The sequence below is a fragment of the Mesoplodon mirus genome (genome assembly GCF_964341445.2).
Source record: "Mesoplodon mirus genome assembly, chromosome: 18".
Lineage (NCBI taxonomy): Eukaryota > Metazoa > Chordata > Mammalia > Artiodactyla > Ziphiidae > Mesoplodon > Mesoplodon mirus.
In genome coordinates, this window is record NC_138994.1 from 40,781,846 (window position 1) to 40,808,333 (window position 26,488).

Consider the following 26,488-nt stretch of genomic DNA (forward strand, 5'->3'; position numbering starts at 1 on the left):
TAGATTCATTTTTATTATTTTTTAGATTCCACATGTAAGTGATATCATATAGTATTTGTCTTTCTCCATCTGACTTACTTCACTAAGTATATTCTCTAGGTCCATCTATGTTGCTGCAAATGGCAATATTTTGTTCTTTCTCAAGGCTGAGTAATAGTCCATTGTATATATATATACCACATCATCTTAAGCCAGTTGTCTGTTGGTGGGCACTTAGGTTGTTTCCATGACTTGGCAATCGTAGTGTTGCTATGAACATTGGGGTGCATGTATCTTTTCGAATTAGAGTTTTCATTTTTTCCAGATATATGCCCAGGAGCGGGATTGTTGGATCATATGGTAGCTCTATTTTTAGCTTTTTTAAAGGAACTTCCATACTGTTTTCCACAGTGGCTGCACTGTGGAAAAGTTCAGTGTAGGCAGGTTCCCTGTCCTCCACACCCTCTCCAGCATTTATTACTTGTAGTCTTTTTGATGATGGCCATTCTGACTGGTGTGAGGTGATACCTGATTGTGGTTTTGACTTGTATTTCTCTAATAACTAGTGATGTTGAGCATCTTTTCATGTGCCTGTTGGCCATTTGTATGTCTTCTTTGGATAAATGTCTATTTAGCTCTTCTGCCCAGTTTTTGTTTTGGTTGTTTGTTTTCTTTTTGTTGAGTTCTGAGAGTTCTTTATGTATTTTGGATAACAGTCCTTTATCACATGTGTCTTTTGCAAATATTTTTTTCCAGTCTGTGCCTTGTCTTCTGATTTTCTTGACATTATCTTTTGCAGAGTAGCTATTTTAAATTTTAATGGAGTCCAGTCTATCAGTTCTTTCTTTCATGGGTCATGCCTTTGGTGTTGTATCTAAAAGTCATTGCCATACCCAAGGTTGTGGTTTTCTCCCATGTTATCATCTAAGAATATTATAGTTTTGTGTTTTATGTTTAAGTCCATGATCCATTTTGAGTTAAATTTTGTGAAGGATGTAAGGTCTGTGGCTAAATTCTTTTTTTTTTTTTCATGTGGACGTCCAGTTGTTCCAGAACCATTTGTTGGATAGACTCTCTTTGCTCCATTGTATTACCTTTGCAATCAGTTGACTGTACTTACATGGGTCTGTTTCTGGGTTCTCTGTTCTGTTCCATTGATCTATTTGTCTATTCTTTCACCAATACTACACTGTCTTAAGTACTATAGCTTTGTAGTGAGTCTTGAAGTTGGGTAGTGTCAGTTCTCCAACATTATTCCCCTCCTTCAATATTGTTTTGGCGATTCTGGGTCTCATGCCTCTTCCTATAAACTTTAGAATGAGTTTTCAATATCCACAAAATAACTTGCTAGGATTCTGATTGGGACTACCCTGTTTTGTTTTGTTTTAAAGATTTTTTTAAAGTTGTTGTTGTTGTTTTTGATGTGGACCATTTTTAAAGTCTTTATTGAATTTGTTACAATATTGCTTCTGTTTTTTATGTTTTGGTTTTTTGGCTGCGAGACATGTGGGATCTTAGCTCCCTAACCAGGGATCAAACATGTACCCCCTGAACTGGAAGGTGAAGTCTTAACCTTTGGACCGCCAGGGAGTCCTGGGACTACCCTGTTTTAAAATTTTTTGATTTGTTTTGTATTTAGCTATGCAGTTGGAAAGTTTTAATATGTGATGGTGGGGCAAGTTTTACACTTCATTTTCCTTTTTTTATATAACTTAGCTATGGTATATATTTTTTGAGGTTTTAGGGTAAGTTTACCGACTTGAAAAATCTAACTAGACTTACAATTGGAGTTGCATTGAATTTATAAACAATTTGGGCAACACATTCATTTCTTTGTTCTTTCTTAGAACTTAATACTTTTTCTTTATAAAAGTCTTGTGTAGTCTTAGTTAATACTTGTAAACTTTATAATTTTATTGCTATTTTGAGTGGTATCTTATTTCCATTTATATTTTAAAGTTGGTTATTGCTGGTACTGAGAAATGGTATTGATTTTTATAGGTGGATCTTGTATCCAGCAACCTTGCTAACCTCTCTTGCTAACCTCAAAGTATGTATGTTGGTTTGGTTTTGCCATGTAGATGATCTTATCAACTGGAAATAATGGCAATATATTATCTTCTTTTCTGATACTTACGCTTTTTTCTTTTTCTTTCATTCTAACTTTGCCTTGGCCTTATAGTTAAGCAGTAGCTGTGAAAGCCATCTTTATCTTTTTCCCCTTTTTGAAGGGAGTACATCTGATTTTTCTCCATTAAGCATAATGCCTGCCGTTATGACTTTCTTATATAAGTTTGCTAAGTCAAGGAAGTCCCTTCCATTCCTATTTTTCTAAAAGTGTTTCTCAAATATCAATACCTTTTCTGCATAAATTACGAAAACAACCTGGACGTGTGGTTGGCCATGTTGCTAGAGACAGAAGTTCAAAACATGCTTTTTGGGACTTCCCTGGTGGCACAGTGGTTAAGAATCCGCCTGCCAATGCAGGGGACATAGGTTCGAGCCCTGGTCCAGGAAGATGGCAAATTCCGTGGAGCAATTAAGCCTGTGTGCCACTACTGAGCCTGCGTTCTACAGCCTGCGAGCCACAGCTACTGAGCCCATGTGCCACAACTACTGAAGCCCGCACGCCTAGAGCCTGTGCTCTGCAACAAGAGAAGCCACTGCAATGAGAAGCCTGCGCACCACAACGAAGAGTAGCCCCCGCTCGCCGCAACTAGAGAAAGCCTACGTGCAGCAATGAAGACCCAACGCAGCCAAAAATAAATTTTAAAAAAACATGCTTTTTTTTCAGACCAGTGGGACATTGTTGAATGCACTATGGGTGCGGAGCAGGCTCTGACGAGCAGGTAAAGCCATAGAACCTTTAGGAATATTAGAAGGAAAAGCCTAACAAATCTAAAGAGAAACAGAACCAAAAAACCCATTTACTAATCATTTATTATGTGCCAAGTCTCATAATAACTATGAGGTAAGTACCATTATTATCCCCAATTTACAGATGACGAAACTGAGGTACAGAATGATTCAGTAACTTATTCAAGATCACACAGCTAGTAAGTGATGGACCTGGGATTGGACCTCAGGCAGCCTGGCTCCAGAGCCCACCATCTTGACATTATATCGATACTTTGTCCTGTCACAAAGGCCTTTGGCTGAAGTGGAAGTCAGTATTAATGATAGTTGAGAGACCTCAGGCAGGTTTGCGTATTAAAAAACAGTGTGACTCTGGGAATTACCTGGCGGTTCAGGGATTAGGACTCTGTGCTTTCACTGCTGAGGGTGCGGGTTCAGTCCCTGGTCAGGGAACTAAGATCCCACAAGCTGCGTGGCCAAAAAACAGACAAAAACATACAAACAAAAAAACAGTGTGACTCATACACATTCCCATATTATCTCTTAGATATGCTTTAGAAATGCACATAAAATATTCTTGTGGCTCAGGTCAATTGTTGTGTTCTTGTTTGAAGGTCAGATCTACCACTGAATCAGTGCCATGGATTCTGAGCCTGGTGACCATTCTAGGGGCCCTTCCACCTAATACCAGCTAACAGTTATCAATTATTTTCTACACACTGCTCATTGTTCTAGTGTTACATGCATTATTGCAGAGTTTCTCAACCTCAGAACCATTGACGTTTGGGGCTGGAAAATTCTCCCTGTCGGGGGTCATCCTGTGAATTGTAGGATGTTTAGCAGCATCCTTGGACCTTGCATGCTAGATACCAATAGCACCTCCCTACCAACTTGTGACAACCAAAAATGCCTGCAGACATTGTCACGGGATGGAAATCACCCCTGGGGGTAGAAATCACCCCTGGTTGACAGTCACTACATTAGTGTATTTAATTCTTCACAGAAACCCTGTGAGCTAACTGCTATTATCATTATTATATATATTTTTTTGGTGGTACGCGGGCCTCTCACTGTTGTGGCCTCTCCCGTTGCAAAGCACAGGCTCCAGACGCCCAGGCTCAGCAGCCATGGCTCACGGGCCCAGCCGCTCCACGGCATGTGGGATCTTCCCGGACCGGGGCACGAACCCATGTCCCCTGCATCGGCAGGCGGACTCTCAACCACTGCGCCATCAGGGAAGCCCCTAACTGCTATTATTATCTCCATTTTATCAATGGGGAAATGAAGCTTACTCAGAAATTAGGTAACCTTCCCAAAGTTACAGCTAATAGGTGCTGCACCTGGGATTCAGATCCAGGCCTTGGACTCATAAAACTCTGCTGCCTTCCAACTCCCTATTGAACTCTATACCGTCTGATCCCTTGGGCCCTCAGAAAATCTCAAAAACTTATTATTATTAATTTTTTTTGGCCTGATTCCTGCAGATACTGGGATCTGAACAGTGGGGCTTGCGTACGCATCTTCAGTGGCCACCAGGGGACTATCACTTGCATGGATGTGTGTAAGAACAAGCTCGCATCTGGAGCAAAAGATTGCCAGGTAAAAGGTGAGAAGGAAACACCTCCAACTCTCTAAGAAGTTTCCCCAAATCCATGGGTTGCCAAAGGACTTGTTTTGCTCATTTCTATGGGCGGTCATTTATCCTTTCAACCGTCCATGTATCCATTGACCCATTCACTCAACAACTATTGATTGAATGCCAGGTGCTGTGCTAGGCGGTAAGGAAAAAAGCGCTTGTGATATGGCCCTTCCGATGTGGCTTTTTATTTCCCCAAGAGTCTCATGGTCTTCTAATGGAGACACATGTAGAAATATATAATGGGGATTATAGTAAATATGTGAATGATAACAGTTGCCATTCATTGAGTACTAACCTTGAGACAGGCACTGTGATAGGTGCTTTGCATACATTATCTTATTTAACTCTCACAAGAATCCTATGGGGTGACTGTAATTTTAAATTACAATCAATTGTAAAAAGAAGAGAAAAAAAAGAGGGAGAGAGAAAAAAAAGAATCCTATGGGATGGATGCAGATAAGGAATCCACAACTCAGAAAAACAACTTGCCCCAAATCAAAGCTGCTAAGTAGTCGGGTGGGGATTTGAACCCAGGGCTATCTGGCTCTAAAACGTGTGCTCCAGTGAGCTTGTGGAGTACTAAGGGGCCGTAGAAATAAGAGTAAAAGGGAAAGCACTGCAGGCAGGGTGCTCTTTGAGTGTGATCTTGAGGAGGAGTAGTTCTACACACAGAGGGAGAGTGTAGAGCATTCCAAGCTGAAGGAACACCTCGGGCAAATCACAGAATATTGAAAACAAGAATTTGGGGAATTTCCCTTTGCTCTGTACAGCTGGGCTTCAGTGTGTGGTGTTGGAGATCAGGCGGATACGTTTGTCTGGGGCCAGATTGTCAAGGGCCTTCTGCGTCGTGGTTGGAAATTGAACTTTATTCTATAAGACGTGGGGGGCGGTAGATGAATTTTAAGCTGAGGATTGATATGATGAAATGTGTATTCGAGAAAGATTGCTCTGGTGATATCGTGGAAGAAGGATTTGGAGAGGTGGTGACTCCGGGGGACAGGGGGCAAGTTAAGGTACTTACTCAGTCTAGAGAACCTGTGATGTCTTCAGAATATCCGAGAATAGGCAAGTGTGAAGACATCAGATGGATGCGAGTTTACACGAGATGGTACAAAGAGAAGGGAGACTTCTAGAAGGAGAACTGGCGAGACTTCAACACTAGCTGGAGATGAAAAGTGAGAGAGAAAGGCAAAGGGTGAGGCCAGACTTTATAACGCAGGCCTCTGGGTGTCTGGAAGTACAGCTGATGGAAACGGGGCTTCAGAGGAAGAGTCGGGTGGGGGAGGGAAGGAGGAGGGGGTGAAGGCTTCCATTTTGGACACGTTGAGTGTGGCAGGCAGGGGAACGGCCAACCAGAGATGGTCACGTTCTAATCCCGGACACCAGTGGCTGTGTCTTCTTGTGCCTCGCATGGCAAAAGGGACTTTGCAGATGCACTGAAGTTAAGGACCTTAAAATGGTGAGATGCTCCCGGGCTGTTGGTGTGGGCCCATGGGTAATCACGTGGATCCATAAAAACACATTTTCTTACCTGTGATCAAAGGGAGTCATGACTATGAAGAGTGGTCAGAGAGATACCGTGTTGCTGGCTTTGAAGAAGGAGGAAGGGGGTCCTGAGCCAAGGAATGTGGGTGACCCTAGAAGGTGGAAAAGGCAAGGAAATGGATTCCTCCCCGCCCACCCCCCAGAGCCTCCATAAACGAACACAGCCCTGCTGACACCTTGATTTTAGCCTTGTGAAGTCGTGCAGAATGTCTGTAAGATAATCCGTTTGTTGTTTTCAGACACAAAGCTGGTGGTAATCTGTTACAGCAGCAAATAGGAAGCTAACACATTGAGCGTGGGATTACCGCGGACATCTGGGGGAGGGCAGCAGGAGGTGGATGCAGCCCCAGATGGGTCATCTTGGTGGTTACCAAGTACAGTGAAAGGTGGAAGCCCCGGGTGTGGGTGAGGTTTCCTTTGCAGAGCAGGAGGAAAGAGTGAAAGAGAAGAGAAGCCAGGGCCTCGGGAACCCACAGCATGTTAGGAGTGGGCGGAGGAAAATGCCGGGAAAGGGACAGTGGGCTGGCGGGACACACACGGATGCTCAGAGCTGACTGGGAAGCCTTACTCCCTACCTCTTTGCCCTCCCCAGCTGACTGAGCGTCTCATTGCCGTGATTGCTTTGAGGGGTGGAGCAGAAAGGAGGAAGGATGAGGCTCTGAAGATGGAAGGGTGGACATGACCTCCCACTCAGCTGAGAGAGTCCTGTGGGCCACCAGCAGGGCTATAGGGCAAGGGGAGTTAGGCCCTCACCTCTGGTGCAAAATTTAAGCGGACAGAAAAAAACCCTCAGTAATCAAGTTGCTTTTTTTTTTTTTTTTTTTTTTTTGCGGTACGCGGGCCTCTCACTGTTGTGGCCTCTCCCGTTGTGGAGCACAGGCTCCGGACGCGCAGGCTCAGCGGCCATGGCTCACGGGCCCAGCCGCTCCGTGGCATGTGGGATCCTCCCGGACCGGGGCACGAACCCATGTCCCCCGCATCGGCAGGTGGACTCTCAACCACTGCGCCACCAGGGAAGCCCTCAAGTTGCTTATTTTAATGCAGTATTTTAAAAGTCAAAATTAACGTGCAAAATACACAATGAAAAAAGCATCCGAAGATCTCTCACTCCACCCTAATCCTGGCCCCAGCTACCAGCCAGCCTGCTTGGGCTCTTCCCACCTTCCTGGGTTACCAAAATAGAACAAAAAGGAGACAATTAGAGACCTGAAGGGTACCCCCAACACTTTAAAAATTCTTTAAGTCAGGACACCTTACCAATAACTCCTTTAATTCATCTTTCAATTTTCCCACTCCTAATTGGATAAAAGGGCCAATATATATTTAAAAACAAGTGTAGAAAAGTGTACTCACATAGTTCTGGTTAATGGTTAGTAGCGTGGCCTGTGGACCCAGACTCCCTGGGTTTGAATCGCAGCTCAATCTGCTCACCACCTGTGTGATCTCGAGCAGGTTACAGAACCTCTCTGGGCCTCAGTTTCCCCATCTGTACAGTGAGGAATAGTAATAGCTCTGCCTTGTGAAGATGAGTTAATGCCTGTCAGGCAGTTTGAGTGGCGCCTGGCTCACAGCTGGCGCAGCGTGGATGCCAGCTATGGTTACTCTCCGGTCCTGGGTTACGTGTTCTGTTACCCAAGGAGGAAGGTTCTTCAGGGGCTTTAATGCCCTCACCCCTGAATTCGTGGTGCCTGCTTTCAGCTTCTTCCCTTAAGCTCGGTTCTCTCACCCACCCAGGGACACATACCCACCCAACACTTACAGTTTGGGGTACAGTGGCTCTGACGCTGTCTGTGTAGCAGCAGCATTAGACCTGCCCTGAGCCGTGACAGTCTCGCAAAAGTAAAATCAATCCAAAAGTCAGATTCAGAAATATTTTAAAATGTAAATGAGGAGAGACAGCTTTCTTTCCTTTGGGGGATAGAAGGTGTGGGTCAGGAGGACAGCATCCGGGAGGAATGAGGACATGAACATCTGCCGTGATTTTCCTGAAATCCACTCCATAGGAAGTATTTTTCAGGCTTATTAGAGTTGAGGAGACTTATTAGAGATGAGCTGTCTGACTCTTGGATCCCGAGGCTAAGTTCCAGGGTCAGAGCCAAGGTCCACGCACTGCTGGCTCTCCTGAGGGCTGTGTTCGGGGAGCGCTGGGTTGCAGGTACGTGGACTGTGGGTGAGCCTCTGGAGCTGCCGGGCCAGGTGAAGGCTTCCGGGGTCTGACACGATGGGCTCGGCTGGTCGTAGCTTCTGCGATGGGGTGTGGAGCCCCACTGCCACCCTCTCCGTGCACCTACCCCTCTCTCCCCCTCCCTTTCAGAGTGGGATATCGAGACAGGAAAGTGCCTGAAGACCTTTAAACACAAAGACCCCATCCTGGCCACCAGGATCAATGACACATACATCGTGAGCAGCTGTGAGAAAGGGCTGGTCAAAGTGTGGCACATCATCACAGCCCAGCTGGTAAAGGTGAGGGTTGGGGACTGGGGGGTTGGGGCACTGGGGGTGAGGGGCTGGTGGACACTGGCAGTCCCCCTCCAGGTAGCTCCCCAGACTGCCCTAGAGCAATTGAGTGACAGTCACCTAAAGAGGGTGGTCCTGAAAAGGGGGAGGGGAAGGCCCCCCAAGAAGGGGCCATTCTGAGCCAGTAGAAGGTCAAGGCCCGTGTGAGCCACGTTGTCACGGGTGGGTGGTGGTGGTGGAGGCTGCATTCTGACTCCGCATGATACATGGGTTCGGGGTCTTTTAACAGCAGCATGAGTAAAGTGCCTTCTCCTCTTCTGGAACATTCCAGCCTGATTCTGGTGTGGGGTATAGGAATGAACAAAGCCACAACTGTTTTCCTCCTTCCTCTCATGAGAAGAGAACATTGGCTGTCTAGAAAGTGATTGTTCACACACAAAAAGCATTCTCGCTGAATTGGAAGCCCCCTGGCCCTAGTGGGTGGTGGGGAGATGTCATTTGTGCCGGGACACAGGATCACAGTGAGAAGCACTGGCCTGGCTGGCAGGCTCTTGCCACCAGTGATGTTGTCACCGTGGTCTGCCCAGCAGTTGCAGGCACAGGGAAGCCCAGCTGCCTCTGGGTCCTGGCAAGGAGCTGGGGACGGAACACCTGAGCCTTGCCCTTCTGGCAGCAGAGGAAGGTAAATCGTGGCCCTCTCTGGCACTCTAGGAAGGTGGGGCCAGCCCCGCCGCAGACCCGCCGGGAGCAAGGCCTCTCCCTGCTCACCTTCCTCCTTAACTCGGGAGAGAGCTCCGGAGAGCGGGGGGCATGGAGTCTGCCGGCCTCATTAGAGCAAAGGCGCGGTCAGCTCAGATAAATGCTAAGTGGTGGTGGCCACGGATTGGTGGAGTGTGGCTTTGGGATTCCCCTCAAGAAGCCTCCAGCTCTGGCCTTTGAGGAGTCACAGTCTGAGTTGAAGACGGGCTGAAAGCAGAGGCATCTTTTCTTGCAGACGCTCAACGGCCATGAGGGAGCTGTGAAGTGTCTGTGCTTCGACCAGTGGCATCTCCTGTCGGGAAGCGCTGACGGCCTGGTGATGGCCTGGAGCATGGTGGGAAAGTACGAGCGGTGCCTCATGGCCTTCAAGCATCCAAAGTAGGTGCCAAGGAAGCTGTGACCCAGCTCCTGCCCACCTCTGTTTCCTGCCAGAGCCCAGACTTTGCTCTTCGGCAGATCGGTCCCCTCTGCTGACCTTCTGTTGACTCTGCTCTTCGTCCCTCTCTGGTCCCTCTTCTTCTGTGTGTCGTCCACTATGACCACCCCCTCTCCTGTCCTCCCTTATTTCTCTTAAGAAATAATACTAAATGTGGATTTTGAGAGGTTATTGAAACTTTACACTTACGGCACATGGGATAAATTTGTATCTGTTACCTACCAAACTTAGGAATATTGGCAAAACTGTCCCCAAAACAATGCCAGCTCCAGTAAGCTTAAAATCTTGGAATTGCGTGTTCACAAAAGCTTAAAATTATCCAAGTGCCAGAGGTTTAAAAATAACCAAGGGCTTAAAGAAGGAGCTCTCTTAAAGCCTGCAGGCTAGATCCTATTCCAGGACAGCAAATGGATTTCACTGTACACTTCCAATCCCAGTTTAGTGGTGGTGGCTGCTTGGAGCCAATTAAGAAGTACTCTGAGGTCACATCTAAGCTTATTTGAAAGGATATTGTGGTCAGGTAATGATTCTGCCACAGTCATGGGTTTTACAGGCTGCTCTATGCCACTCCTGTACTGCATGAATAATGCTTCTTCCCCTGAGTGCATTATAAGAAATACCAGGAAACTAAGTGCTGTCCCAATTGACTGAAAGAGTAAATGGGCCTTCCAGGAGGATCTATCATGGGATAGTTATTTAGTGAAATATGGCCCTATATTTCCTTGTACCCTCACAGGAACCTCTTGAACAGGCAGACTGGCTTTGTGGGCAGTGGAGGGGGATATAGGCGTTTATGTGTATGTTCTCTCTCTCGGGTCTGGGGTGCTTCTTATAAAGATGATCATTTTCCCTTGTTTTTTCTTTCTTTCTTTATATAACAATGCTACTCTTAGAAAGATTCAAAATGTTAAATACTTCTCAGCATGAGAAGTATTAGCTAGGAATCAAATTGTAAGAGAGAAGCATGGTCATCTCTGTATCAGACCAAAAAAAAAAAAAAAGAATCTGTGACTTAAGCTTTTTTGTTTTGCCACCTTGTGGCACTGTGACCAAATTGCAGGAAAAATAACACAGAATGGTGGGTGGGGGAGATTCCATCTGTGTCTTGAGGGTTAATGGTTTACATCCAGAATCATAAAATGATGGCAAACATCATTTCAAGGACAGTCACGACCCCTGCCTCCCAACAGTACCTGAAATGCCCCAACTACAGACACACCCACACAGTTTGCCAGAAGGTGGGTACTGCCCATTGCTCTGTTCCCTTCCAGGGAGGTTCTCCACGTGGCCCTTCTCTTCCTCCGGGTCATCAGTGCCTGTGCAGATGGCAAGATCCGCATTTACAATTTCCTAAATGGGAACTGTCTGAAGGTGATGAAAGCCAATGGCAGAGGTTATCCTGTGCTGTCCTTCTTTATTCAAGGCAACAGGTGGGTGGTAGGTGTGGAGGTCAGAGCCCTGAGCATTTCTGTTTGGATGATGTTTTTTCCTCCTATGGGACACTGGCCCTGGATTTGCTGGCAGCAGGAGAGAGTGGGCTGTGCTCCCCTCCAGTCTTGGCTGCAGTAATAGGCTCATGGGGGACTCACGGGACTTCACACAGAACTTAGCAGTCAGGGACCACACTACTCTTCATTCGTTCTGGGTGTCTGATCCAATCACGCGATGGGCTCGATACAGCTCTGCCGTGGGGACCGAGGTTCTGCCAGCCTGCAGCCCCTGATCCCACGTCCAGCCTGAGAGCTCCCCAGCTCTCTGTGTCTCGCTTCTGATGCAGAGAGACTTGCAGGAGGGTGGGAGTGGCACTGGCAGGCGGCCCAGTGTCCAGTGGGGCAGAACTGAGCAGATGAGTTTACAGAAAGCAGAACCATGACGACACTAATTGTATATAATACTGTGTTGTTAGAGGCTAGGTTCAGAGTGATATTATGTGAAAATACCCAACCAGACTTAACTTTTAAATTCTACCACAGCCTCACTCAAGACTTCACTTAATCACTTTGAACCACATTGCCTTCCTCCTAATGATTAGTCCTCCTTGCTTAAAGCAGGGGGGTGCTAGTATACTAAGACTCAATAAATTAATGGTTTTCAGTTATGAAGTCAGAAGGCTATAAAAAAAAAGGTCACCTTTGACCTTTTCTTAATCATGACATCCGAAGAGAGATGTCAGCTTGAGCAAAAATAGGTCTGAAAGAGATTCCTAGTTGGAATGATTCCCCAAGTTCCATTCCAGTGCTTCCAACCGTAATGAGTCACTTTTATGGAGAGTTTACGCTGACAGTGACAGTCTTAAAATTGCAGCCTTTTGGCGCAGAAAGGAGCCCACACATAGCATTTCCATTTCTTGTTTATGGTTATGGGAGACCTAGGAGCAGAGGTCGGGGAGGGAAAGCAATGCCCTGTGAATGCTGTGAACCCTAGGAGCAGCGGGTGGGTAGGAGGCGATGTTGGGGACCCCAGGTTTAGAACTCTTTTTTTCTCTAGTGGCATGAGAGTGGGGATTAGGGAAGACAGAAATCCTCCTGCTTTACAAAGTACAAATGTTCTGTCTGAACGCAGAGGGTGCACAGACACCCAGAGCGATGGCGTGAAGCGGGTGGGGCTGGAGGGTCAGCGAGGGCTTGAAGGCCTCCCCCATTAGAGTTTTCCTCATCCCATCACGGCAGTAGAGCCATGGCATTTGGATGCTGTGCTTAAGAAAAAAGGAGTGAACTTGAAGACAACTGTGTGCAGAGTAGCTAAGCCTTCTGACTCAGGCACCCCAGGTTCTTGGCACTCACTCCAGGATCGGAAATTCATTAAAAAATATTGTAATCCCAGAAGCGAAGTAATCAGGACATGTGTGCCTTGCTCACATCTAATTTCTAAAGAAAACAGCTACAGAGCTGACGACCCCTGCTGCACGGCCTGCCACCTTTCTCCACCGTGGACCCTGAAACAACCTACACCACCCTGTCTGTGCGGTCATTTCCCAGGCACTGATCCCTTGGCCTCAGGATCAGATGGGACAGTAGTACAAATGCATATTTGGAAGCCGGGCAGTGGCAGCCTCCACACTTCTTTTGTGGGCAACCCTGTTGCTTTGGTTCCAGGATGGTGATCAACACGGAGGGCGACGTCCTCATGTTCCAGTTTGAGAATATCAAGTGGCAGTATTCCCTGGAACGGGCCAAAGAAAAGAAGAAGGACAAAGAGGATGACAGGGGAGAAAATGGCCTCATGGAAGTCCTCTCCAAGTCGAGCACTCAGATTTACAGCCCTCAGGAATCCATATCTAGCAAACAGACGGCCCAGGAGTCCCTGTTCAGCAAATCTCACAGGTCCGCAGTTCTCCTGAGGGCATCCAGGTTACCTACAGGTAAGAACTGAATCCCAGGCCGCCCCAGTGGTACCCAGTGGAGCAGGTGAGGGGCTTCCAGGACCAGTTTCTCTGTGGAATATTTTGGTCAATGGTTTCTTGATGATATAAATCCCAACTTTTACGTCACTCTCTTTGATGTGACAATTTGTTAGCCAGCTCAAGGGAATCTCCTGATTTTCAAGGCCTACGTTTTCAAACTTATTAGAATCTTTCTGCAGTAGATGACACTAGCCCTTCATACTTGCCGTTAAAACAAAAACACAACCAGCATCCTCCCCGTTGCCCCTGACCCAAGCATATAGTACATGATTATTTCCTTAGGACACAGACAAGATCTATTGGACTGCAGAAAAATGTCCTCTGCGGAATGTATTCTCTGTAGACCTCTGACTGATAACACACGTACCTGGAAAATACTAGATCAATAGATCACCTCCAATCGTATTACACCACAGACGGTCAGTTAGGACAGAGGACCGAGAATTTCAGATAATGCTTAAAGCTTGATAATCAGTAGGAAATGGGGGTAGGAGGGGGGCGTCAGGAGGTGATCTAGATGGACCTTCGGCTCCAGGTGATTGCCTAGTTTCATGGGACAACAGGAAGCAACAAACAGTAAAGTGATAATTTGGGTGAAAATCAGTTGAATTATCAGCTACGCCCCCAGTATTCATACCTAATTGAATCATATAATTACTACAGTTTCCTCCTCAATCTTAATTTAGGAGTGTTAACGGAGGCACCTCTAAGTCAAGGAAAGCCAAAGTCACCCCGAAGAGTTGGCAGGAAGAGACCGAGTTCTAGGGAAGCATATGGCACAGGCACCGAGCAAGAGAGTTTGGAAGCAAAACCCCTTGCCGGAGATAACAAGAACGGTGATCCTTTATTCTGAATTCATGTGGCAAGATTCAATCTCTCTCTCTCTCTCTCTCTCTCTCTTTCTTTGTTCAGTCTAATTTTTCAGCAGGTTGATCAATCAGTTTGCTTGGATTCTGAATGGATAAAATGCCCAGCTTCTCCTAAGAGTGGTGGGTTTTCCCTAATCGTCCCCTTTCTGACTTGAGGCCACACAGAGCGAGCGCCTTTCTCAGAGCTGAGCTTCTGGTTTGGGGCTCACAGTCAGCCTCCTCACTTCCTGGACTGTTGTGTCATCAGTCTGAGTAATGGGCACAGCGGAAGGGAGAAGAGGCAGTGGGGCTGATTACAGAGGCATTTTAGGGGGGTTCACGGGGATTGGGGGGTGCTCTACATGTGAGATAAGGGGGTCAGGGAGATAGGCGAGGAGGGGCTTTGGAGAAGAGTTACCATGAATCGGGTGCCCCTTTGTTGTTTTTGAGAGACTCTGGTAAAGATTTGAAATGCCTTTCAAATATTTTTGGCTAATATAATAGTGTTTCTTTGAATCAGACTCCCTGCAGAGACTACCTTCAAGGTGAGGGTAAAACAATTGAGTTTTGTGAGGTCTGTAATAACAGTGGGCATCCTTGCATATACCCGTGTCTGTGTACCTGTATAGGTATGCCTGCGGGGTAAAGTCCTAGGCGTGGCATCGCTGAGCCACAAGGATGATTGCATTTTAAAAGCTAGAAGGAGATTGCCATAGTTGTCTTTAAAAACTGCTGTGTCACTTTTCACTCCCACCAGCAATGCGTGAGAGCTCCCACTGCTCCCAAGCCAACACTGGGTGTCCACCATCATTTTGCTCATATGATAAGTAAAAATGATATTTGCATTTCTTTAAGGTTGATCACTCACAAACTAAATGTCCCTCAGTGGGCAGTAACTAAGTAGGTGATGACAAAGCCATACTAGGACAAAGGCGTATTATACAATAGCTAAAAATGGATGAGGAGCTCCATTTTTGACTTGGAAAGAGATCCATAATATATTATTATATGAAAAAAAAACAAGTTACTGAACAATGAGCCCATCACAATTCCTTTTAATAGAAGGAGAAAAACTGTGTTTTTTCCTTCTCACACACACAGACACACACCCACAGACATACACACACACACACACACAGTGGTGTATTCTGGAATTGGAGGAAGCACGGGGAAGACTTTGACATCTTAATTTCATTTAGATAAGACCTACTTGGTCAAGGAAAATTATACACTGTTATAAAATTGTAAAATCAATACCCTGTTGCATATTCTTTGCTAGTTTTATTGGTGCAGTTTGAGGTGCAGATTTTACTTGCTAGGTCAGACTAGACAAATGCCTTCTCCTTTTCATGGTTCAGTTATTCCTTTTGTAAAAGGAGGATAATGTTTTCCGTGTGTCTGTGAGGTACTGCAGGGATTCAAAAGCCCAAATGAGAGACATAGTAAATTTGCTCACCTATGAAGACATCGTTGCTAACTCAAGGGCCTTAGGCATCTTGGAGGCCTTGACCCTAAAGTAGCATGCCAGAATGAATCTCTTGTCCTTGTCAGTGACTTTTGGACCTACAAAATGTTCAAAACATTTTGGGAACTCCTGTTCAGGAACTGCCTTTTGGCCACTTGATAGTTTCAATTTTGCAGGGGTGACGTGTTTTTTTTTTTTTTTTTTTTTTTTTCTATTCTTTTTGCGGTATGCGGGCCTCTCACTGTTGTGGCCTCTCCCGTTGCGGAGCACAGGCTCCGGATGCGCAGGCCCAGCGGCCGTGGCTCACGGGCCCAGCCGCTCCGCGGCATATGGGATCCTCCCAGACCGGGGCACGAACCCGTATCCCCTGCATCGGCAGGCGGACTCTCAACCACTGCACCACCAGGGAGGCCCTGGTGACGTGTTTTTTGAAGGCAGTTTTGATTTTGAGAAACATCCAAGGATCATTTGGAGTCAAATTTGATTAATAAAGTGGAAATCAAGCTTTGCAATACAGGTTTTATTTAAAAATATAGGTATGTTACTGAAAATTTGTAAGGCCTATGAATGGGGTGTGAAGGTCATTCCCACAGGGAAGTTTCACGAATGTGTGGAGCATAGGCATTACATATATTCCTTCCAAAATATGAATATCTAGAGGTTAATACACACTTGTACACAAGTACTAGCATATTTGTTAAAAACTTGTGTTAAATATTTTGTAATTTCTCGTCTCATAGAGGATTTTTGCTCACATGATGGCAGCATGTCCATTGGGTAACAAAGACCATAGTCTGAATAGCAGTTGGAATGGATTTAACTTTCATATGTAAGTACTTAATGGTTTTCATGGAACACTGGTTTGTTTTTCTTTTCTTTTTTTTAAAAAGCAGATGATGTGGAGAAAATACCAAAACAAGGACAACTGGGAACTTTGGGAGACTTGATCAGTTGCTCAAAGAAGAAGTCCTGGTGCATCCCTATGTCACCTGACCAATTCCTCCTTACTGTGAATGCCCTGCAGAAAGCCCATAATTCTGGGGAGTTTGCCTATCCCCGGAGGCCCCAAACCCAGGTCATCGATTCCTGGGGACCTTCCATTTCATACCCAAGGAAGGTCCTGAGTTTGAAGGGACGATCGGTCCAACATGCAGTCAATCGGTTGAGATTGAGCAACCCTCCCATAGATGTGAAACAAACCAGTATTCCCCTTGAAATCCAGAAGCTTCGGCCTAACCTGAAGAACTCCGTGCACAGCCCCAGAGTCCAGTCTACCATCCCCCAGCCGGTGCTTATCTGCCCCAGGTTCTCTGGCAGCATAAAGGGTGAAGACCCGCCAACCAGTTCAACTGATGGGGCAGTGCGCAGCTTCAGCCCCCTAACCAGCACACAGGTCATCAAACCAAACCACGTGCTGGCTCCGCCGATGGGCACGACGGCCCAGGCTGCCAAGAAAGATTGGTCCCGCTTCTACACGGCCCTCGACCCCTTCAGAGTGAACACGGAGTTCATGCTGCTGACTGTGAAGGAGGAGAAAGAGTACGAGGAGGCCAAGATGAAGGAGTTTCAGGCCATAAAGCCAGCTGGAGGGGTTGATCCAGAAAAAGCCAGCAGAGCTGCCTGGGTCAGGAAGATCAAAGGCCTGCCCATTCATAATTTCATAAAGCAAGGAAAAACAGCAGCCCCTGAACTTGGGCAAAACGTATTTATCTGAACCAGCCTTGGGAAATTACAGCGTCTTATAATAAACAAAAAACCAAGTGGATGTTGGTGTTCGGCCTCTTTTTGTTTGTTTGTTTTCAACTGTTCCCTGGCAATTAACATGGGAACTCTTTAATTATTTTCCTATAAGCCAAAGAACTGATACTTATCAAAGTAAGAAAACAGAGAGAGGCTGCGGGTGATTGGCATCTGTAGTCCCACTGAAAACCATTCAGTGAGAGGCATGGAAGCCCTGTTTCATTGATGGGAGATGTTGGAAGTTTAATACTACTCATGGCTACCAATTTAGGGCTATCGTTTCTTCTAGCAAATGAACTGATGGGATTATATCAGAATAATGCACTGGAGTTCCCTGGTATTTTCGTATGGAAGCCTGATGAAGCTCAGTGAGTTCAATTAAGAATCTAAAAGAAGAAGCCCTCAAGTTGCATTTTTCCTCCTCAGGGCTAACTCCTATGGAAGAGAATTAGGCACATTCATCCTTTCTACATTAATAGCATGTGTGTTGAGGTTGCTACTTAAGCCTGCTGAGGTTGGTGTCAGGGGCCAGGCAGGTGATTTAGATGTGGGCAGCCCAGCATAGGGGCTGTGGCCCATCAAAGAACTCAAGCCCCATATGAAGGGGGTAGCTCCTACTCAGTAGCTCAGCATGGCGTAGGATGGAAACCATTGAAGCAGAATGCAGAACAAAACAACAAAACACCAACCCCACAAAACTCCACAACCCACACACACACTGAGTGGGCCACCAAAACCCTGGCATGGGTAGGCTAGATGCACAGGCCACCTGTTCCCAGCCTCCGCTTTCACCTCCAGGTGCAGGAATACCATCATTTGCCTAGCTTTCTCTCCCTGGAGAATTTTTTCTCCATTATTAGGAAATGAGGTTTAAAGTAGCACTGGCAAATAGCCATGTAAAAATTGTGATTTGAATGGAAAGAATCCCTTCAATTAAGGAAACGTGCTTCTACACATTATTCCATGAGCCTTCCAACAGCAGTTTGACAGCAGGCTGGGCAGATAGGATATTGTTATAATCACAGTTTCAAAGATGACATAAAGTCCCTGAATTTCAGCTCCTTCAAGGGGCAAGATCACAATATTCGTGGCTAAACTTAAAACCGTAATAAGAATAACATCTATTGAGTAGGTATGGACACTGTAGGGATACCATTATCATCACCTTACTGAGGAAGGGAAGGACACATAGAGGTTAGCTAGAAAATTGGTTAAGTGGAGTAGACGGGCTCAAACCCAGGGGGCTCAGACTCCGGGGCACTCGCTCTCAGCCTCTCTCCTTACTGTTTCCCAGGTCTATCTTTCTCCCTTAATAAGATCCGCCACGTTTAGGGTCCTCCTGCCTCGTTCTTCTTAACATTTACCCCTTCGCAGGAGGACATTTATTTCTTCAACTGCTTCCACTATTTAAGGTACAAAAGTAATCCTGTACGGAATTACACGTCATCGTAAAACACTCAAACGAAATGAAAACTATGGAATAATCATGCCCCTGACCCCCACCCCTGCCCTCAGGACATCCACACTAGCGGAATGACACTCTGTAGGCAGCAGCAACATCTCTAGGTGACAAACCATTAAGTCCCTAAAGCAGCATCTTTTACTTTCCTCTCCTGCTTGGACTGGCCCGTGCCCCAGCCCGAGTCCTGGCTCCCGCGCCCGCCCCCGCGCCCGCCCCCGCGCCCGCCCCCGCGCCCGCCCCCGCGCCCGCTCTAGCCCCGCCCCCGCTCTAGCCCCGCCCCGATCCTCCCACTCCGAATCGCCCCGCCCTCACGCTCGCCCCCAACCCTACCTGCTCCTCCCCTGAGGGCCCGGAAGCGGAAGTGGGGTCGGGTTTCCGCTGTTACTCCGACTCCTCCAGGCCCGGAGTGAACTCTCATCGTCTGTTCTGGTCCCCGGCCCGCGGCTGCGGCGCTGACGTGGCTCCCGGAAGTGGGGCTGGCGTGGGCCGCCATGTTGCAGCAGGTGAGGGGCTGTGGGTTCGGAGAGAGGGCCGCGGCGGCTGGGCCAGGCCTGCAAGGTGTGAGGGGTGCGTGCAGAGCGTCCGGGGCCGCTGCCGGAGCCCGAGGAGGAGCGGGTGGGCGGCGGGCGGGGTCGGGGCCGGGGTCCGGGTTGCGCTGGGGGCCGGCGCGGGTGTGAGAGGCGCGGGGTCGCGCCCGGGCGGGCGGCCGCGGAGACGCCGTGTGTGGCCAGGCGAGGGGAGGGGGGCCGCGCCCTGCACGTGGGATTAGGGGACTCCCCCCCGGCCTCGCGTTCAAGTTTGTGCTGTCACAGCAGCGTTGGAGGTGGCTGGTCCACTCTCGTGACCGCATCTGCTCCTCCGAGCTAATTACAGCCCTCACGTGTAGGACCAGAGATTAGTAAGAATCATTTCGTAGTTTCTTCCTATTTTTAAAAAAGTTACACTTTTAGTTAGATTTTGTAGGCGTTTTTTCCTCTTGAGGGGTTACTGTGGCCCAGGCACTGTGCTGGGCCCCGGGGAAGGGCTGCGAACCGCACAGACGATTTCCTGCCCTGAATCGGAGGGTGAATTGGAGGGTGCCGGAGGTGGGGAGGCAAGGTAAGTTAGAAGACTGAAGGTAGTTTTCACAGGGCGATCACAGAACCAGGGTGATGTGATAGCAGGTGTCTGCGAATAGGTCGCTCTCGGGATTTAGGGTCGGAAAGGGCTTCTCCGGGGAGGTGACCTGAGTGGGGAATATCCGGTGATGGTCTGCACCTGCGCCCCGGCTGAAGGAGGCTGGAGAAAAACACACAACGGCACTGACTGTTCCCACTTAAGCGTGTGGCCAGGCACCTCAAGCGAGCCCTTAGGGCCGCCAGGCAGTCACCCTGCCCCCTCCGTAGCCCCCTCTCCCTCCCACCTAGGCTGCTCTCCAGGGCTTCTCCCTCAGACCTTCAGCGTTTCTTCCTGATCTGCTCTCAGCCCCTAGCCTTGCTGCTCATTTCACTGAGAAGGTGGAAGCCTTCGGTGTCCGCATCACCTGCCATCTCCAGCTTTCCTCGTAATCTCTTGTTTACTCTGCCTTTGTTTTACGTAACTGTGCTGTCTGTGCTGCGTTTTTTTTAATGTTTTGGGTTTTTGGTCACGAGGCATGTGGGATCTTAGCTCCCTGACCAGGGGTCGAACCCACACCCCCTGCACTGGAAGGCGAAGTCGTAACCACTGGACCGCCAGGGAAGTCCCGGTGCTGCCTTCTTCTTTTTTTTTTTTTTTTTTTTTTTTTGCTGTATGCGGGCCTCTCACTGCTGTGGCCTCTCCCGTTGCGGAGCACAGGCTCCGGATGCGCAGGCCCAGCGGCCATGGCTCACGGGCCCAGCCGCTCCGCGGCACATGGGATCCTCCCAGACCGGGGCACGAACCCGCATCCCCTGCATCGGCAGGCGGACTCTCAACCACTGCGCCACCAGGGAGGCCCCCGGTGCTGCCTTCTTAAGTCGAGCCCTCTACTTGTGCACTGGTTTCCATCCCCTCTTGCCTAAATAAAGTACCCCCAGAGAATTCTAGCCTGTCACCAAGGTGGAGACCACTGGTCTCATAGATGTGAATCCATTTTACATTTTCTAGCTTCAGCTGTTCCTCCACTCTTCCACCTTCGTTTACTCTGAGGGCTTTCTCCATACATACTCTGTGTGTTCCCACTTCTGTGCCTGTGAACAGATACCTAGTCAAGGGGCCAGAGGGAGGCCCAGCGGGTGAACTCTCCTGGAAGCCTCCCCACAGCCTGTCCCTCCCTCTGCTCCTGTTTGCGCTCACGTTACTTCTGGCACTGATCACAGTCTGCCACGTGTCGTAGGTGATTGCTCCTTTGTTTATTAGCTCATGCCTTCAACAAATACTGTGGCACCTGGCCTGGTGCTCGGCTAGACACTAGGATTTATTACAATGCAGGGATGGAACTTGCCCTCCAGTAGCTTGGAGTCTAGGAGGAGGTAGGAGTAGACTCGCAGTAAGAATATCCCGAGATAATCGTTCAAGCGGAGATTTGCCCAGGTGCTGTGGGAACGTGGGAAGGGGGATGCCTGGGGATTTCAGGGCAAGTTTCTCAGCTGTTGCAGTATTTGAGCTGAAAGTTGAAAGATGATTTGGCATTTGCCTGATGGTCCGCTTCATAGGGGATGGGGAAGGGAAGAGCTTCTGGGTAGAGAAAACATGAAGGGCAGAAAGGTGGGAGGGCCCGAAGTGTTTTCCCAGAGCAGGTAGTGACAGCGTTGCTGCAGTGCTCAGTGGGAGGGGGCGTTGTCGGGAGGTGGGCTCGGGATCAGGTCCTGAGCTGCCACGAGCTCTGGTTTGCTGTGCCTGAGGGGTATAAGTCTTATCCTGTACAGGGAGGGGCGCCACTGAACAGTTTGGGCAGGGGGGTGACATGGTATGCTCTCCATTTAGGGGGATACTCCGGGTAATGAGGGGCTGGAGTGGAGCGGGTGTGAGGCCAGAGATGGCAGGTGAGTGGGGAGGGGCTGGCACCTTCACACGAAGGTGTGAAGCGTGACTGAGGCTGCAGGTGAGTTGTAGTGAGCTGAGGTGCGAACCACTTAGAGACCTGAGGTTGAGGAGGGAAGGGAAGTAGAGGACAGAAGGGAGATTCAGCATCAGGACATTAAAACATCTCTTCACGCTGTAAAGGACACCTGAAGAAGCTTGTATGCTGATGAGAAAGATCCACCAGAAAGACCTGAAGATACAGGAAACTGTAAATAAAGGGGAAGAGTGATGGAACACGCCCCCAAGGAGGCGGGGAGAGAAGGGATTCTGACTACAAGTAGCTGGTTTAGCCTTGGAGAAAAGGGGACAGAGTTGTGAGAAGGGGTCGGGAAAACAAAGCTGCAGTCAGATGGTTTTGTGGAGGAGCCAGAGACAGTGAGTTTATCTCGGCAGCCTCAGCCTTCTCTGACCTGGGAGAGCCCCCTGAGGGTGGCTGCATTGAGTTTGCGCTTGGCAGCTTCTTGGGTGGGATGGAGACGGCAGGTGCTTGGGTTGCCACGTGGGGTCTGGCCAGGTGATCAGGGTTTGGGGAGGGAACTGCCCTTGCCCCTTCCCTAGGCTGTGAGTTCCAGGTGGCCGTGACCGCGTCCTACCGTCATCTTCCGTATTGACTAGCGTGCTGCCTTGCATGTAGTAGGCATGCGATACGGAGTTTCATTCTGCTTCATGAATATTTGCTTTTCCTATCAGGACAGTAATGATGACATTGAAGATGTTTCACTGTTTGATGCAGAAGAGGAGACAACTAGTAGACCAAAAAAATCCAAAATCAGGTACAACGATAAGTTACAAGACTCGGGTTAGTGTCTGGTGCTGTTCTGTCCATTGCCTGGTGCCAGCGACGGGGTTCGGGGCAGAGTGGTTGTGATGTGCTGGTGAATATTGTGTATTGCTGCTTTGCTCTTTAGTCTGAGATGAGGTGACATCTCACGTTTTCCCTGGGAATAATTGACATACGGCATTTTATGCAATACTGAGTTTTCTCAATCTGCAAATCCAATTTTTTGAACACTGGTATTTTTAATTCTGACTTTTGTACCAAGAATGCACCATTTCTTTAGATAGTTTCTGTAGATACATTACATTTTGATTTATTATGCAAATTTCAGAATTGTATCTTTTGTATCAACTAATGTGAGAATATCAAGCCAAATATATTTCTATCCCAAACTCAGTTACCGCTAAAGAAATTCACTTGATGAAATCAAATTCTACCTGAACCTTGAAAACATCTCTAAGAGAGAGATGCCCGTTACAAAAGACCATGTATTATATGATTTTGTTTATGTGAAATGTCCAGAATAGGCAAATCTATAGGGACAAGAAGTACATTAGTGGTTGCCTAGGACTGGAGAGGGGTGGGATTGGGGTAAATGGGGGGGTGACTGCCCGTGGGTATAGGCTTTATGTTTGGGGTCATGAAAAAGTTCTAAAATTGATTGTGTGATAATTGCACAATTCTGTGAATATACCAAAAATCACTGAATTATACCCTTTAAATAGGGGAATTGTGTGGCGTGTGGATTATATCACAACGAAGCTGTTGATAAAACAGCAACTATGCCTGATGGTTACTTTGTCTTAATGCCTGAAGTGATTTCTGAGGGCCTAGAAATTCTTAGGGCATGATTTTTAGACATGTGAAAATAGGAGTCAGTCCTAAGAGTGTAGTTTCCTAATTCCTCTAAGCTTGGTAAAGTTTCTTGTTATTTATTTTGTGAAAGTTTCTAATCAATGAGGTGTTAAAGTCACGTTTGCATAGTGTATTTTCTGTGACAGCAGGGCCTAGTCAAATAATGGGACTTATGAAAAAAGAGAGGTAGGCGGTTTGCTTCTTCCTCAAGTCATCTTTTATTTTGGCAAGACTCTGCATGGTTCTGCTATGGCTGAAACATTTTCATCTACATCTACAGTACCTGTTGTAAATGTAATTGCATTTCTTTTATTATGTTTTGGTTTTCAGACACCCAGTGGCATCATTTTTCCATTTATTCTTTCGAGTCAGTGCAATTATAGTCTATCTTCTCTGTGAATTGTTCAGCAGCAGCTTTATTGCCTGTATGGTGACAATTATCTTATTGTTGTCATGTGACTTTTGGGCAGTCAAGGTAGGTTTGATTGTTTTTATTTTAAAATTGTGTTTATATGATGAGATTGAATGACGTGTAAACAGTAAAAAAAAAAAAATGACACTTAGTATTTCCGATTGGTGTTAATTTATCTTTTTGTTACCTTGGGCCTCGCCTGTGTCAAAGTGCCAGTTGTGGCAGATCACGTGTAGGTTTACTGACTCGTCTGTGCTTTATGTTAACCTACATCAGCTTTAAAGTTAAACAAACAAACAAAAATGTGACCAGCAGCTACAGTCTACGTGTATTGCTTCTAATCCTCACCACTGGTTTTGCTTCAGGGTCACCTCCGGCTGTGCCGTGTATGATTTCTAGATAAGGCCCCAGGGTAGTTTGTCCACAAATACTCAAGTACCGACCATTGCAAAGGCTCCTATTTGAGCTTGAGGGCAGTGTTTCTCAGCCAGGTCCAGTTTTGCCCCCCAGGGGGATGTTCGTTTGTCAGTATCTGAAGACATCTTTGGTTGTCACAACTGGGGGTGGGGGAAGTGTGCTATTGGTATCACATGGGTAGAGGCCAGGGATGCTGCTAAATATCTTAAGGTGCACACACAGGACAGCCCCCCACATCAAGGAATCATCCGGCCCAAAATGTGGATAGTGCTGAGGCTGAGAGATCCTGTTGTAGGGGTTAGAAAAGAGTGTAAGACATGGTTCAAACTCAGAGGCAGTGGTAGGTAGAGGGATGGATGGATAGAGAGATAGGTATATAGATAGAGGGGCATGTGATCAAGTAACCATGGTAAAATATTAAATGTAGACACTAGGTGATAGGTATATGGGTATTCACTGTAAAACTTGACTTTTCTGTGTGTTTGGAAATTTTCATAATAAAATGGTAGGGGGAAAAATTGAAGGCAAAAAAAAAAAGGCAAAAGCTACTTTTGGAATTTGAGATATGTATATTGATTCAAAAACCAGTAAGATGTTACAGGTCTGCTCATGCCCACCAACCCAGCCATTTTTAGATCTTTTGATTGTTACAGATATCAGAAGTGGTTGGCTTGGTGGTGGCCAGTTTCCATAGGCCACAAAATGCTGAGAGTAAAGATTACAAAGGTCTGTATCCTGTAGCCTTTTCTTTTGTACAGTCTTCTTTGCCTTGTATTTCTTTGAATTTCTTCTGTTGCTTTATGCTCTAAAGTGTTTACTGTATCCAGGTCACAGTTTTGTTTTGAGGAACATTTCTTTTTGTTGTTCATGTAATTTCTGCTTAGCCAAATAGAACACCACCTTCAGTCAGTTCTTCCTGGTAATTTCCAAAAATTATATAATTAGATACTTGTGGGTTTAGAGTTTTAAAAAATGTGGCCAGAGGGAGTTCCCTGGTGGCCTAGTGGTTAGGATTCCGGGCTTTCACTCCATAGCCTGGGTTCAGTCCCTGGTCAGGGAACTGAGATACCGGGATGCAAGCCGCAACATGAACAAATTAAAAAAAAAAAAAGAAATGTGGCCAGAAAGTATATTTTCTGATAACATTTTTTTTTTTAAAACAAGGGCTTAAAAAATACCCTTTCATCTGTGGCAGAATTACGTACAGATATGCAGACAATTGAGATATGTAATTAAGAAGTCAAGAATGTACAGAATACCAGTCCATTATTAAATGGACTTGGGGAAGGGGGTGTGCAGGGTTCTCAATGTAGTTAGAACAGCAGTGTGTCGTAGTTGTAAATCTCCAGGCAGTTGTCAAAAGAAGAGATAATTTATATTCAAAAAATAAGAGATAAATAAGATAAAGTTATTTAAAAAATGAAAAGAACTTAAATGTTATAACCCATATGGGGCTTTTGTCTTATTCTTTATTTTGAGAAATATAGTAAAAAAAGAATAAATAGTTGTTTTCAAATTTTTATGCTAACTATTAGTAAAATTTAAAACATTGTGTGTCTTCCACAACATTGGAGAAGACAGGAGCAACTAAAACATACATCAAGAGAAGGAGAACAAAGCAAGCGTCCAGGAACCTGAAATATCATAGGGCAGAGTGCAAGGGGATGGGAGCAGTAGCACATTAGTTACAGCTGTAGATGTAGTTTGATTAAACCCTCTTTTTAAAGATAAAAATTCTTAGATTTGATCAAAAATCAAAGTCCAACTCAAAAGATCTAATTATAATTGTAACATTAGAAAAAGTAAAAGAAGGCAAAGATAATATAAGACCAATTCAAACAAAAAGAAACTTGACGCTATATTATCATCAGACAAAGCAGAAATGAGAGTAAGACAGCGTTCAGTGGAACAAGAAAGGTCAGTTGATGAGTCACAGTGAGGATCATTCACAGAATGACATCACATCAAACTATAGTGAAAAACTACTAGAAACACTAGAGAAGATGGAGGAACACTGTTGTGATAGAAGTCTAACAAACCATTGTCTTTGCAGATCAGAGCAACAAAAAATACGTAAGGTTTGAAGGATCTGAATGAAATAACAAGGTCACTTTCATAGCAGTATTTGGAACTCTGTATGTAGAGGCATAATACCTTCTTGTTCAGTTTCTGTGGAACATGTACAGAAGTTGACTAAATATCACTATGAAGAAGATCCAAAGAAATTAATTGCCCAAAGCAGCTACATTTTCTAGTCCAGTACAACAGAACTGGAGACTAATAAAAAAAAAAATGGTTGTCAAAATTGGGATTTTTAAAAAGAGCCATTCTGCTAAATATCTTGGCTTAAAAAGGAAATAAAAACTGTAAATATAGATTATTTATACCTTAATGATAATGATCATTTGCATTC

General features: G+C 46.3%; 2 protein-coding genes across 11 annotated transcripts in view; both read left to right on the forward strand.

Annotated features, from left to right (window-relative positions):
- FBXW10B (F-box and WD repeat domain containing 10B) overlaps positions 1-17,117 on the forward strand; it is a 30,204-nt gene extending 13,087 nt beyond the window's left edge. The window contains exons 8-14 of one of the 2 annotated variants that reach the window (XM_082603319.1): positions 4,320-4,441; positions 8,334-8,482; positions 9,471-9,613; positions 10,943-11,101; positions 12,767-13,032; positions 13,761-13,910; positions 16,278-17,117. In XM_082603319.1, coding sequence (XP_082459445.1) covers positions 4,320-4,441; positions 8,334-8,482; positions 9,471-9,613; positions 10,943-11,101; positions 12,767-13,032; positions 13,761-13,910; positions 16,278-17,101 — 1,813 coding nt within the window. In that variant the 3' untranslated portion in view covers positions 17,102-17,117. The remainder of the gene's footprint in view (positions 1-4,319; positions 4,442-8,333; positions 8,483-9,470; positions 9,614-10,942; positions 11,102-12,766; positions 13,033-13,760; positions 13,911-16,277) is intronic. The other variant, XM_082603320.1, reaches the window with a different exon arrangement.
- A 1,845-nt stretch (positions 17,118-18,962) lies between these two features.
- Positions 18,963-26,488, forward strand: part of LOC309793091 (Golgi apparatus membrane protein TVP23 homolog B) — a 29,011-nt gene continuing 21,485 nt past the window's right edge. For 4 of the 9 annotated variants that reach the window (XR_014291872.1, XR_014291873.1, XR_014291874.1 and 1 more), the window contains exons 1-3: positions 21,593-21,821; positions 22,304-22,386; positions 23,577-23,721. Coding sequence is in view for 5 of the 9 variants with exons in the window: in XM_082603325.1 (XP_082459451.1) it covers positions 21,774-21,821; positions 22,304-22,386; positions 23,577-23,721 (276 nt within the window). In the remaining 4 variants the exon portion in view is untranslated. The other 5 variants (XM_082603325.1, XM_082603326.1, XM_082603327.1 and 2 more) reach the window with 5 other exon arrangements.